The following is a 13,840-nucleotide window of genomic DNA, read 5'->3' as shown; positions in this document are numbered from 1 at the left end:
AATAGACAATAAAGCCATATGCTTTTGGGCAGGGATGATTGACAGGTCACTCTCAGTGAGTCCATCCAGCGCAGAGCACCAAACTCAGATCAAACTGTCAAACTAAGCAGTGCTGATCAAATATGAATCTAGATTCTGTTACTGCGTTACCTATTTATCACTTAATATCGTTTTAGAAACATTTTAGTAAACTGTGTAGTTGTTATACGAGATCACCATTGTTTCCTGCTACGGACGAGTTGAAACTGCGCAGCCAATAAGCGCAGATCAACTCGCAGTATGTCACGTCCACTGGCTTGCGCTGGCTCCGTCTAACTGCCATGGCAGCGGCCAAAATGCTGAATTCAATGCTTTAAAACGGTACTCCACAAACCAATGGGTGACGTCACGATAGGTTCACACTTCTTCTCAACTGGCATATTTAAGGCTATTGAAACTTTGTAGCAGTATAGCGGGGTAGTTTTGGGTTGTTAAAATCTACTTGATACAATTGTTGCAATTAGTGGACAGCTGAGACCACCAGATTATAACTTCAACCCTGCATGACTTTCAACTCACTGTTTCGGTTTAACAGGTTGCAACCTTGCTGTTTTGTTTCACTCTCACCGTTATCATCAGTATTGTTTTTGGCAGCAGAGAGCTTTATAGCGAAAAGGCTCTAGAGACCCACTGTGTGCTACCTGCCCAGCACCAAAAAACAAGTGCAGTATTTAGCAGCTAAAGAAATTAATATTTCCCTCAGGAGTTGGTAGAGACCAGAACCAGAACTAAAAGGACAGTGGATATTGGACTTAAATGCACTCACTGTATCTGCTTGCTAACTCCTAGTTTCCAGTTTCGACTGAAGTTGCCAATAGATTGATTATTGCAGGTTTTAAGTAAACATCTACCCACACATAGAAATCCTAAATTTCCTAAATATGACTTTTAGTAACCCTCATAGAAAGCAATTCAGCAGGCTCATACACACCTTCCCTACCACCAACATAATCAGGACATTTGTCAGCTCCTCCAGCATCCGGCCCTGGGCCAAAGTGAACGCCTCCAAGCACCAACCATCTAGACAGAGGCATGACCCAGTTAATTTCTATCACAACTTTAATTTTTCAATTAATTTTGTGGATCCGAAAAAGGTAAAAATTAAGATAAGAAATAGAGTGCCTTACTATAGCCAAGGTGCTAGCTAGCATGCTAATTTTTAGAAACCATTTAGAGGAATAGTTTTGGAAATGTGCTTATTTACTTTCTTGCTGAGAATATGTGTTTGTTAAATGTGAATCTACAGTTTGCAAACTGTAGGTTAGTCTCACCAGTGGTTCAGGGTTTCCTAAATGCAAGACTGCACCCCCACAGTACGACAGTACGACAGCACACAACTTCTGCATGTTACCACCATGTCTCTAAAAGACCAGGGAAACAGCTAGCCTGACTCTGTCCAGGGGTAAAGAAATCTTCCTACCAGTACCTCTACAGCACACTAATTAACATGCCATATCAATAACATTATAGCTATAAAATACTTTTTAGAAAAAAATACTTTAGGGCTAAAAATTAAGCATAGTCTAACCTTCCGATTGTTCACACATCAAAGTGAGAAAAACTATACCTTTAAGGAAATCCTTGGAGACGATGCACACAGTCTTCTTGCTGCCCCAGATGGCATCTCTGATGTTGGAAAGATGATCCTCCCCTGGCAAGAAGTCTCTGGCCTCAAAACAACAGCGGAAGATATTCTCCTCTGAAAACTGGTTATCCAGCTTCTTCAGCAAAGCAGCTTCCACCCACTTGTAGTCACTGTCGCTAAAGCAGAGGAAGGCATCGTACTGCACCTTGTCCAAAGGTGGTATCGGTTTTGGGCCCTGGATTACCCTACCAACGATCTTTTTGTAGATGATGAATATGCGCCCTCGAAGACGGGCGTAAACAATCCCGCTGAGGATGACCGTGATGATAAGGAGAGCAGAGAAGATAAAGAGAGCAAATTTAAGATCTTGGACGGCCTTTTCGTCATCTTCCTCACACGGTTCGATAATCATAGAGTAATCCAGTAGGGGAAGGTTATGGAGAGCAGCTGGAAACTCACATCTGTACTCCTCAACTGGGCTTAGGAAGGTTACATTCGTCACATTCAGCCACTTCAAGAAGCTCTCCAGATGGCAATCGCAGTGGAACCGGTTTACGGCAAGGCTGAAGAAGCTGAGAGATTGAAAAGTCACAGGGTCTGGGGAGGCTAGAAAGTTGCTTGAGAGATCGAGTCTTTGCAGGCTGACCGGAAAGACATCCGGCTGCAGATAGGTTAAGGCGTTAGACGAGAGGTCGATCTCTATGATCGAGCTGAGACCGCTGAAAATTCCTTGTGGAAGAGTCGCGAGTGAGTTAAAGCTTAAATTTAGACCGCGCAGATTCCCAAGATGATCAAACAGGTCGAGGCAACTGCCCTGTGTCCAAATTAACTGCAGGGAACTGTCATGAAGATCCAGCACATCCAAACTATTATTATGAGGCACTGATACTTGGTTATTTAGTGTGCACCACTTGATGAAATTGCCACCATAGAAGAGATTCTTGAGATGATTAAAACGAGATAAAATGACATAAACGTCCTCCAAGTTTGTTAATCTGTTGTCTGCAACATTCACATGGATGCTGTTTATGCCCAAGTCGATGATACTGCTTACTGATTTCAACTTATTGTCGTCCAAAAGAAGATATTCTAAGTTTGGTAATAACGCAGGAAAACCCAGGTCTCGCAGTGAGTTTCCTGTCAGATATAATGCTCGTAATTTGGGAAGATCACTGAATGCTTTGTATCCCAAAGCACCAATGTGGTTGTAAGACAAATCCAACACCCTAAGGTCTGTCAGATTGGTGAATGTGTGAGAATATATTTCTCCTAGTAAGTTGAATGACAGGTTGAGCATTCGTAAATGTCCTTGAAGACCATTGAAGGCATTTCTGTTAATCTGATTGATTCTGTTTTTGGAAATGTCAATAATTATTGCATCCTTTAAAGGACTAAAAACTGCCCTCTGCAAAGCAAATATCCTATTATTAGACAGATCGAATATGTTAACTCCACTGTTGATGAGGCCTTCGAATGTGCTTTCATCTGGATCAGGCAAGTTGTCATGTGAAAAGCCTTTGCCAATGTGTCCAGAGAATTTCAGATGAGTAATTGGAGTTCCCTCTATTGCTTTGAAAAGTTGACGTGAAGTGTTCAAACTGAACCCGTTGCTGGATAAGTCAAGGACATTAAAGGCCATCCCTCTGAAAGGGTTACCACATCCCCAGTCAAAATCTTCACTTCTGTAAAAGTGATTGGACACCAAGTTCAGGAGTGTGAAGTGTTTCCCCCGGAAGCCAACAAGATCCTCTTCACATAATCTTTGAATCTTATTCAATTTGAGATTTAGTTGTGTGAACTTTGTGAGTTTTGAAAAGAACAGTCCAGGTTGCAGCCTCACTATTTTGTTACCAAAGAGGTCAAGGGTTTCTAAGGACAAAAGTGGCTGCAGATAGTTTTCTGCCAGTATGGAGTCTGTCAAATCGCAATTATCCAAAAAAAGTTGTTCTAAATTGAACAGTCCTGCAAATGCCCTTGGCTCCAGCTGAAGGCCTTTATTTGCTCCTATGACCAGCCGTGTCAATTTCCTCTGCCTTAAGAAAGCATTGTTCTTTATGATGAGCGGCACATACTGCATTCCAAGATCTAATTGTAGCAGCTGGTCGTAGCCTCTCAGCGAGGTGCTATTGATCTCAGAGATGTAGTTTGCGTCTAGGTAGAGGTGGGTGATGTTCAGAGGCAAAGCAGGAACCCAGTAGTGGTGCTGGAAGGAACAAGCAGCTACAAAGCCATGCAAAGTGCATGATTGGTAGCATGTGGATACCTGCAGGTAGGAAGGTTACATTATGTCTATAAATTGGAAATTAATTGAACTTTATGGTTAAAGGAATTGTTCAACATTTTAGGATTTTACACTTGCAGATTCTTGCTGAGATGATTGATACCACTCTCATGTCTGTATAAATATAAATATGTCAGCAGCCAGTTAGCGTAGCTTAGCACTAAAAAAACAAATTTACAAGTTATAGGATTCTAATTTGAGAGCATGAGATGTGTTGGTTGGCAGCTGTTTGCGTCTTTGTGCTAAGCTAAGCTAACTGGCTGATGGTGGTAGCTTCATATTTACCATACAGATTACCCATTAAAGCACATTACCCATAAACATCAAACAATCTATTGAATTCTTGTCAGGGAGGAATCTGATTCTCAGATTAGATTTACATTTTTAAACTTAATTCTTGGTTACTGTCAACTCACTGTTCAGTTTGGGAAAAACAAAGTACAACTGACCTGCAGGTATAAACCAATGAAACCCAGCTGAAGAGCCAGTGTCCACATACTGTCCTCACCCTAACAAGACATAAAAAAAAAAAGTCACAATTAGCTGAGTTAAAAGATGATACGTTGTTGCATTAGCTTAGCAGTGCAAACATTAGTGAGGACAGATGGGTAGGTGAACATTTAGTAAGGTACAGAGGAAAAAGAGGAATCTGTGCCAGACTGTTTACTTTAGCAGGTTCATGGTTCACTCGTGCAACCATTCATGCCTGATATGAGCTTTGATAATAAAGCTCTATTCAAACAGTTGACATGTTTGCCGTGAACTAATACCTAGAATGTGTCATATTGTATTCATTATTGCTGCTGCTGCACCTGCCATACTAGATACTATTATATTGTTGTGCCTGTAAAAGTCTACCAACAGTTCACACTCACATTCAACCTACACTACTGAAGTTATATATTTGTACAAATATACAACTACATATTCACTACGTATTTGTATAATATCTTGTGTGGCTCTGGAGGAGCTTTCTTACGACTGAAGAAATGAACCTAGATTGATGCTGTGAAGTTGCTCTATGACAGGGGTAGACAACCTGAATCAATCTTTAGCCCCTCGTCTGGCGCCCTGTGGTTTTGAATACAACAAATGTTATACATTTTTTAATATGGTCATTTTCCACTGCTGTAGGCCTAAAGTGATTCTTACTTTCTCCAATACTAAAAATGCATAGCCATTACACAACAAATTAAAAACATCTTTCAACATTTTGTCACATAAAATGTGCGTCATACGTTACCTGGTGCCTTTTCCTCTATATTTTGCTGAACCACAATAGTTGTGGCTACGACCTAGTCTTCAATCTCCCTAGCTAGGCTCGCTATGGATTCCAAATCCAAAAAAGTCTCAAAGGAAAAGAGAGCCTGTTTATTAACTTATTATTTATTAACTATAACTTATTAGCCTGTGACTGATTGGTTCGCTTTATCACACACGCCTGCTGGCTTACTGGATCTCGATATTTTGCATAATAAAGGTTCAGTACGTTTTCTTTTTTATTTTGTCTAAAAATGTTTTTTTTCTGTTCAGTGGCTGAATTCGACTTAAAAAAGGTGCAGGTGAATTCAGCACAACCATATCCCTAATTCTTTTGTCATTTTTTATCTTTTCTTATCATAAATCTTAGCCTTAAGCTAGCTAACTGTTTACACAGAAACTGAACTTGTTAGGGGGGTGTCAAAGTAGTTTGTTTTTAGGCAAATATTATACGAATTTTATCTTAAACTCCTTTGAAAAAATATTGAGGTCTCAGGACTCAGTACTGGCCCATTTCAGGCACTGCTTTTGATAGTAAAGGTTGCTGGCCCTTGCACTATGGGGAATGTAGGAGGAGCATGACTCATACTAGGGGCTAAAAGTAAAGATTGCTCAGATTTTGCTGCATCAATTTTGACTCCTTTTTGTAATCTCTAACTATATGGAACTGCATTTTTTTTTAATTTTTAATATTTATTTTTATTCACTACGTACTTTAAAATTTGTAGAAAAAAAAGAAAAGAAAAAACAATTTAGTCACATTAGGAGTAGTTAGGGAGATTCTTTGTGACATTGTATATGGCAGTTTTAATGTTTTATATAACAGCGTTTGTGCCTGAGGTGTTTCAGCATTAGAATAAACAAGTGTTCACCATCCAAGTTTCTAACATTCATCATGAACTGCCCTGCCCCCTCACTCATTTCACCAGTGTACAGTGTTATATAAGCCGTTCACCTTGATATTTACACGTATTCACTATCAGTTACCATGCATTATGATCGAGCTGTACTAAACTCTAGTTCCTTCAGTTTTTACTGAACAGACAGATTTAGAGGTTCGTTGCGCAACGCAGTCTGTTTTTAACAGCGTTTGTCCGGATGAGTGAAGTCGGACACAGTACAGACGAGTTTCAAGCTAAAGTAAGCGACTCATTCATGTTTCTGGCCACAAACAATCTTACCTGTGTGTAGACCTTGTCCAAACTGGGAGAAACAGGACAGATCTGCTCCACCACCGCACAACTACTGCCAATAAAGACCTGCTCCTATCTGTCTGTCTAACACAGGGGAATGTCGACATTTCCCAAATGACTAAATAGCATCCTGTTTGAAAGACCTTTCCTCATAATGTCGCTCCAGTTGTTGCAGTGAATCTTCATATTATGGGCTGCTTCGTCTTCATCTGCCAGCTTTTAACTCTTAACCACTAATAGCTACTACTACTACTACTACTACTGCGAGTATTACTGTCAGTACTGTTATACTGCTGTTACTATTACCACTGATACCCCTGCTTCTTATATTACTGCTGCTGATACTTCTAGGCCTACTAACACTAGTCTACTACTACTACTGCTGTTACTACTGATACCACCACTACTGCTTCTAATATTACTGCTGCCGATCCTTAATGTGAAGCTATGAAGCAGGCTGTGTCTCTGCATGGATGACCTGTAATGCACTTGTTGTTCCACATGGTGGGGCGGTCAGTCTGTGTCTGAGGCAAACATGGCTGAGAGAGCTATCCAAAGAAAACAACAGACATATCCTTCATTCACATTTTTATAATTTATTAATGTTCGAGCACAAACTAAAAAAAAGTTCTTTGTCATTTTCATTACATTGCATATGCTGTATGTGAGTTGAATAGTAGATGAAATCAGTCTTCCAAGGAAGTGACTGTCTGTCCATAAAGGCAACTTTAATATTTGTATTTATTTCTGTTGTGTTTATTTTGACTTTATCTCCTATGGCATGACCACATCTCTGTCCCTATTGTTTTGCAGTGGACTCTACATCCTTCACAACCTGTCCAAATATCTCTGCAGACCTGTTTTGGAGAATTGACCTGTACATTCACATGTCGTGCTTCAGCAGTCTCTCTCCGGCTGCATTCTTTAAGTGTCACTCGTCACTTCTAAACCATGCGCTTCATCCTCCGCAGCTTTGAGCGTAACGGCGCTCTTCATCTTCCATCTGCCAGTGAGGATGTGATGGGCCAGAAAAACCACCAACACGACAAAAAAGACAGTGCACACTATTATCCCCACGAGACCCCCCACTGTCACCCCTGACGGCTGCCTCGTTGGTTTTGGGTCTGGCTGTGGCACAGGTGAGGATGTGATGATGTTTGGAATCGTGGCCGCCCCGGAGCCCTCCATCCCTCCATCTATCTCCGTGTAACCCTCGTTCTTTACGCACTTGTATTGCTCAACTAGTGTGTATCCTGGATTGCACGAGCACACATAGCTACCCAATGTGTTATTACAACTATGATCACAATAAGAGAAATAGCACTCGTCTATGTCAATGCAAACACTTTCGTTCTCCCTTCCGTCGAGTAAATATCCATCAGGGCAGTTGCACTGTGACTGGTCATTCGGGTCGCACTCCGGGGTGCATTCAGCCTTCCCGCAGTACAGTTTACACTTGTTTGGTGACTTTGGGTCCTCTTTATATCCATCATAACAAGAGCAGCTGTAGTTGCCGGGAGTGTTGTCGCAGATTTGCTCACATGGAGCGGACGCGCACTCGTCCACGTCGACGCACAGGCCGCCCTCCACACTGTATCCATCCTCGCAGACGCACTGGAACCCGCCGACCGTGTTTACGCACTTGAAGTTCTCCCCGGGACACTGCCGCTCGTCCGTGCAGTCGTTAAAGTCCACACACGACCTGCCGTCCTGCGCCAGCTTAAAGCCGTGGTCACACGTGCACGTGTAGGAGTCTCCGTCCTTGTAGCAGGCGTGCGCACAGCGCAGCGGCAGGCACGGGTCTTCTGCGTCCACTTCGCAGGTGACTTTATTTGCAAGACTGACGGTTGTTCCCGGCGGGCAGTAGCAGGTGGGCACATTTTGGGGGTCTACTGCGCATTTATACTCACACCCACCTTCGTGTATCTCGCAGCTCCAGGGCGCCTGATGCCACTTTTCGGAGAAGCAGACGTAATTAGTTTCAGCTGGCATCCGGATAGCGGTGCTCCCCGGGGGCAAAGACAGCAGATCCTCGCCTCCAAACCCCAAGGGGGTCGTGTAGTTGACGGACTCGTCCTGTCCGACAACTAGAATTTGGCACGGCTCACTGAAGGTGTACTCACAGAGAAAACCGGCCGCATGTTCGTCGCATGGTTCCTGGATCCAGTTAAAGTGTTCCTCTTTAGAAACTGAGACGCAGCGATGAGAAGAACAGCTGTTGTCAAAAGTTGGAGCCCAGTTGTTGAAGTCGGTCTCGTTGTCTTTGGTTACCCACTGGAAGCCTTTCAGCCCAGCAGCAGCGTCTGGACAGCCGGTCGTTCGATGTAAACCGATCCAGAACCGCCCCGTTAAGTTCTCCAACAAGATCAACAGAATATTATTAGATACTGTTGAGCGCACCGTCATTAAGTGGCCGCCTAAAGCTTCGCATTGACTCTTGGCGGTCTTGTAATTGCTGGGATCTTGGAAGACAGTGAAACACTGGTTCCCGATGCAGTAACCGTTATCCGGCTTTATCCCGCTGGAACTTCCAACCAGGAAGGTCAGCAAGACGACTAACAGACCCGTAACAGCCTTCATGTTTGAACCTCGTTGTGTCCCTTTATTTTCTCGCGCGCTCCAGCAGTCTATAGTCTATATAGTTTGTTTGAGAAAATGTTTTGCTCGTATTTATAACCCCCCAACTCCATGTTAGTGCCCCGACGAAGGAAGGAAGTCGCTCGTAATCAGCCCGCTGAGCCTCTCTCTGTCCCTCCACAAACTCCTCAGCACGGCGGACCACATCCCCAACAAGGCTTTACGCACAGCTTTTACGCGCGTACGCACCGAAGCCGCGCGCACGCACGGGGGGCATATACCCAACGCCCCCTATTTGCAGTAGCTCCTCCCAACAACACTCTACACAGACTGCCAGTCCAAGTGAGTCCTTTAGTCTCGTGGTCAGACTCTAAGTCCAGTTTTACTTGAAGGCAGGTTCAAATTCTGACAGCTTGTTTTAGACAGAACATGAACGTCATAACATCACATCAGAACAAGAGAAAAAGAAAGAGGTTAAGGCAATGAAAAGCTTAAAATATGTTGATTCTCACTTGAGACAGAAGGTCAGCAATGAAATACAGAAATAGAAAAATAAGATAAAGTGTAGCTAATGGTAAAGATGAATATTTCCTATCACTGTGTCCTATAGAGACTGCAGCGTACTCTATGAGAGTAATGTACAGTATGTGGCAGGAGAGAGGAGGAAATCGGAACAATGTAAGGGAAGGTTATTGCTTCATTAGCCAGTGCAAGTGTTCAGAAAAGTCATTTTGTTGCAAGAATCTACCGGGCCTGAACGAAAACAACCAATTAGATCTCAGAAATAGAAAACAAAAAACAGAACGAAACCTCCAGCTTTTAGTCTTTTTAATTTATTACTCAATACTGACATATTCACCAACACGAAATCAGACATCAGTTATACAGACAAGTGGTGATGAAGGAGGTGCAAAATGTGTTTACATCTACGGAGACCATAGCAGCACAGTTTTACATTCATGTTTAGTGGATCGTAGTAAAGCCGCTTACATTTTTTATGTCCAGATGCACATAAACCAATTGAACAGTTTCTGTTTTGTTAGGCACTATATGCAGTATAGTATAATGTCTTAGAATGATTTGTGTCCAAATCAAGCCATGTGGTGACAAGATGTATTGTTTAGATGGAACAGAATGTGGGCTTTATTTCTCTAAAGTATGCATCCAAAACTAAACATTGGACAGTCTGTGTTTGTCAGTTTGTAATATATACCATCAGGTCTCTGCATGTGTAAATGGTCCGTAAAAGCAGACTATGACATCATTCAGTATGCATCACAAACAGTTCCCATAGCAACTAACAAATCCCAAAACCAACAGTGGTCTGATTCAAAACTACATATTCTGTGTCTGTCTCAAACGTCATAAACCCAAATGCAAAACAATCAGTCACAGTGAGTCACTGTGATCATTAATGTGCATCTGACTAAAGAGAACATCTATATAAAAAGCTTAAAGTGTTATTTTACCAAAAGATAAAAAACATATAGTTTAACTTACAGTAGGTAGTTCACAAATACAGTGTGTACTATAACCAATATGTGGAATGTTACATTACTTGCAGTATAACTGAAAACGCAGAGCAAGGGCTCAGGCACATTTTTTTAAAAACCTTTTTACATTAAAGAGCTTAATTACAGTGCGGTGTGATTACAGTGTAATTAGACAGCAACAAAGTGAAATCGAACATAAAACTGGTTCTGTCATGAGAGAGTCTTGTCTTATATCCCATCCTTACGTAAATAAAAGGTTTATTTGCTGGATTTGAGACTGCACAAGTACCATTATACTATTATTTATGGTATATAAAACTCCAAATATCTGCCTAATAAAAAAAACCTAAATGTTCTGTTACAGGGTATAACTATAAGGCAAATAAAGCACAGTTCCATACATATATCTATTCTACATTCATAATGTATTACGCTGTCTTCCTTTAAAGTCCCATATCTCTGTTTTGTGTTAGACCTGCAATTAATTAGTCACTTAATTGATTATTTGTCAACTATTAAATTAATCGCAAACTATTTTGATAAATTCTTTGATTTCAGCTTCTCAAATGTGAATATTTTCTGGTTTCTTGAGTCCTCTGTGACAGTAAAGTGAATATCTTTGGGTTGTGGACAAAACAAGAGGTCATCACCTCGGGCTTTGAGAAACTGTGATCAACATTTTAACCATTTTATGGACCAAACAAGTGATCAGTTCTTTGGGAAAAGGTCGACAGATTAATCGAAAATGAAATAATCCTCAGTTGGAACCCTATTTTATGTGCATTTTCAAATGTGATGTGGACTATGACCCTACAGTATGTGATTGGTTGCTGCTTTAAGTTTCCAATTAACGTTTTATATTGTACATTTGACGTCTCCGAGGAAAAACAGTGCAATGTGACATGAGGAGAAGGTCCAAAAAGCAGCACACTTCCTCACAGGTGCTATTAAAGTATTTGCGGGTCGTTTTTAAACGGCTTGTCGAAGGACAACCTCTTATACGTCTCTGTGGTCACCTGCTGCAGGTAGAAAATGTCGATATTTGGATGTTTGAAGGAATGAAGCTGAAATTTGCCACAACGTTTGACCACGTTCTGGAGCAGGAAAAACAGCAGGGCCATGCACAGCACCAGAAACAAAGTGATACCCAGGACGCTGCCGGTCTTGACATAAGAGGGCACTGCGGCTGGGTGAGCACCGGCCAGCGTGGGGTGTGGAGGAGTGGAGCCTGATCCTTCCTCCTCCTCCTCATCCTCCTCATCAGTGGACACACACTTGTACCCTTTGTGCAGCTTGAAGCCCTTGTCGCACAGACATGTGAAACCACCGTGTAGATTTTCACACTTGTGATCACATGGCTTCTCAATCTCACATTCATTGATGTCGGTGCAAATGGTGGTGGTGTTGGTCACATCTAGAATGTACCCATCAGGGCAGAAACACTGAAGCAAGTCCTTCTGGACAATGTCAGAGTTTTGGATGCACTTTGCCGGACAGTCTCTCTCTGTGCAGTTCCTCTCACACTTGGTGGGATCTCTGGCTGACACCTTGTACCCCTTCCGGCACACACACCCATACACCCCATTAACTTTATCACACAGCATGTGCTCACAGTTATCACAGATTGAAACATCCACACACACTCCATCCTCTTCAACAAAGTCCTCTTTGCACCTGCACTCGAACCCTCCCTTGGTGTTCTCACACTGTGTCCGCTCACCTGTGCACGGGTTCTCCTCCTCACACTCATTCACGTCCACACAGCTCCTCCCGTCCTGCGCCAGCCTGTAGCCTTCCCAGCACTTGCAGCCCTCCTGCTGGCACCCCTGCGCGCACTCGGCGCACGGATCCTCGGTGCAGCTGATTTTGTTGGGACGGAGAGTTTGCCCGGTGGGGCAAAGGCAGGTGTTTGTTGTGGAATTGCAGTTGTGCTCACAGCCGCCCCGCATCACCTCACATATCCAGGGAGCTGGCACCCACTGCTTCGAGTAACACAAATGCTTCGAGTGCGGATATTTGGCGCCAGGCTCTTCCGCTACAGCGGTGGTTCCTTCTGGAAACGTTTCGGAGTCTTTCACCTCGAAGCTCATGTGCGAGAAGTACTTCACCTGTACGCCGCCGCCTGCCTGCAGCCCGCTGCAAGTCGTCCCTGGGATTGTATACTGGCACAGGAATCCGCTCAGGTTTTCACTGCACGGCTCCGACAACACCGTGAAGTTCCGTTCCGTCGACGCGGAGATGGATGAGCAGTTTTGGAGACCTGTTGTGCTGCCAGTGCCATGCAGATCCAGCCAGTAACTACCGCTGAGCCCGCTGGGTAGACTCTTAAATATCTTCACTAGGTGTTCTAAACTGAACTCGAATAACTGTCCAAACTCCTTGCATTTTTTCTGTGCGCCTGGGAAGTCCTTGGACTCCTGGAAAAGCGCAAAACATTGTTTCCCGGTGCAATGTCCGTGCTGGGAGAGGACCGTTTCCTCCAGCCCGCAGAGGAAAAGCACACAAATAAGCAGCGCGTTTGTTGTAGGAATCATAATGTCGACGTTAGAAAAGCTTGTGATAAAAACCTCTGCGCTCGACGACCTGAAGCTGATACGTCTGGAAGCTGATCATAGTCCCCGTTTATATATTTTCTTTCGGACCAGGCGAGGAAGGAAGTTCGTCCTGGCCAGCGCTTGCTCAACCCCCACGCTTGCCAAAATTCTTATCTCAAAGAAAACTGGCCCATCAAAACCCACACACACTACTCAGAACGCACACATACATGCGCACGCAGTTACATGAACTTTTAATAAGAGGGAGGTGAACTCTTATTATCCTCTTCTGTAAGACTCTTCGGATTGATATTCCATTTAAAGTCTGGGAAGACCTCTGCCAAAAATCCAAAAAACTGATACACATACATATTATTCAATATGGCTTTGTAGCATGGCATTAAGATACAATTAATAATCTGTAAAAAAAAATTAAAAAAAAAATGTTGTAAAAAAAAATTAATTATTAAGCAAGCCCTGCCCTAGATAAACCTCAAAGGTGAGTCAGTTTAACTTTAGTATTACTACATATCTTGACGTCATAGTTGAAGGCAGCGGAAGGAGAAAATTAAATTAGTTGTTATTCGAACAGGAAGGTGGTTTTGAGTGGTCCAATAATAAAAATGATTAAATTCAACATCTCATTAAAATTTAGTGACAAGATAATGAAAAATGACATTTTTTCACACAAATGTACCAAAAGAATACCGTACTTTAAGCTACCCCCAGTCAGAAATCAGTGGTTTAACAGTGTGATGTTTTAATGATGAGTTTGACACTACACATCTTGTGTGCAGCAGGAAAACTTTAGAAATGAACAACATCTGCATATTCAGAGATTCTGTAAGTTTTAATGAGGTTGATGGAGGAGATGACTA

General features: G+C 42.6%; 3 protein-coding genes across 3 annotated transcripts in view; all 3 read right to left on the bottom strand.

Moving 5' to 3' along the window:
• Positions 1-6,812, bottom strand: part of LOC118340326 (toll-like receptor 5) — an 11,012-nt gene extending 4,200 nt beyond the window's left edge. The window contains exons 1-4 of the mRNA XM_035678225.1: positions 6,347-6,812; positions 4,355-4,414; positions 1,607-3,887; positions 971-1,059 (exon numbers count right to left, since the gene is read on the bottom strand). Coding sequence (XP_035534118.1) covers positions 971-1,059; positions 1,607-3,887; positions 4,355-4,402 — 2,418 coding nt within the window. The 5' untranslated portion in view covers positions 4,403-4,414; positions 6,347-6,812. The remainder of the gene's footprint in view (positions 1-970; positions 1,060-1,606; positions 3,888-4,354; positions 4,415-6,346) is intronic.
• A 121-nt stretch (positions 6,813-6,933) lies between these two features.
• On the bottom strand, positions 6,934-9,165 carry LOC118340331 (thrombomodulin-like). Its single transcript, XM_035678229.1, has one exon. It carries the CDS (start codon positions 8,936-8,938, stop codon positions 7,283-7,285), a length of 1,656 nt encoding a protein of 551 aa, XP_035534122.1. The 5' UTR covers positions 8,939-9,165; the 3' UTR covers positions 6,934-7,282.
• Positions 9,166-10,697: 1,532 nt separating this feature from the next.
• On the bottom strand, positions 10,698-13,211 carry LOC118340333 (thrombomodulin-like). Its single transcript, XM_035678232.1, has one exon. It carries the CDS (start codon positions 12,960-12,962, stop codon positions 11,376-11,378), a length of 1,587 nt encoding a protein of 528 aa, XP_035534125.1. The 5' UTR covers positions 12,963-13,211; the 3' UTR covers positions 10,698-11,375.
• Positions 13,212-13,840: the final 629 nt, after the last annotated feature.

The sequence above is a fragment of the Morone saxatilis genome, unplaced genomic scaffold, assembly GCF_004916995.1.
Source record: "Morone saxatilis isolate NCDOM2014 unplaced genomic scaffold, NCSU_SB_2.0 Contig7, whole genome shotgun sequence".
Lineage (NCBI taxonomy): Eukaryota > Metazoa > Chordata > Actinopteri > Moronidae > Morone > Morone saxatilis.
The sequence above is the reverse complement of the archived record's forward strand: the minus strand, read 5'-3'. Positions and strand labels throughout refer to the sequence as shown.

Excerpts from the sequence above, each read along its gene's own strand:
- LOC118340331 (XM_035678229.1), bottom strand. The coding sequence starts at position 8,938 with ATGAAGGCTGTTACGGGTCTGTTAGTCGTCTTGCTGACCTTCCTGGTT.
- LOC118340333 (XM_035678232.1), bottom strand. The coding sequence starts at position 12,962 with ATGATTCCTACAACAAACGCGCTGCTTATTTGTGTGCTTTTCCTCTGC.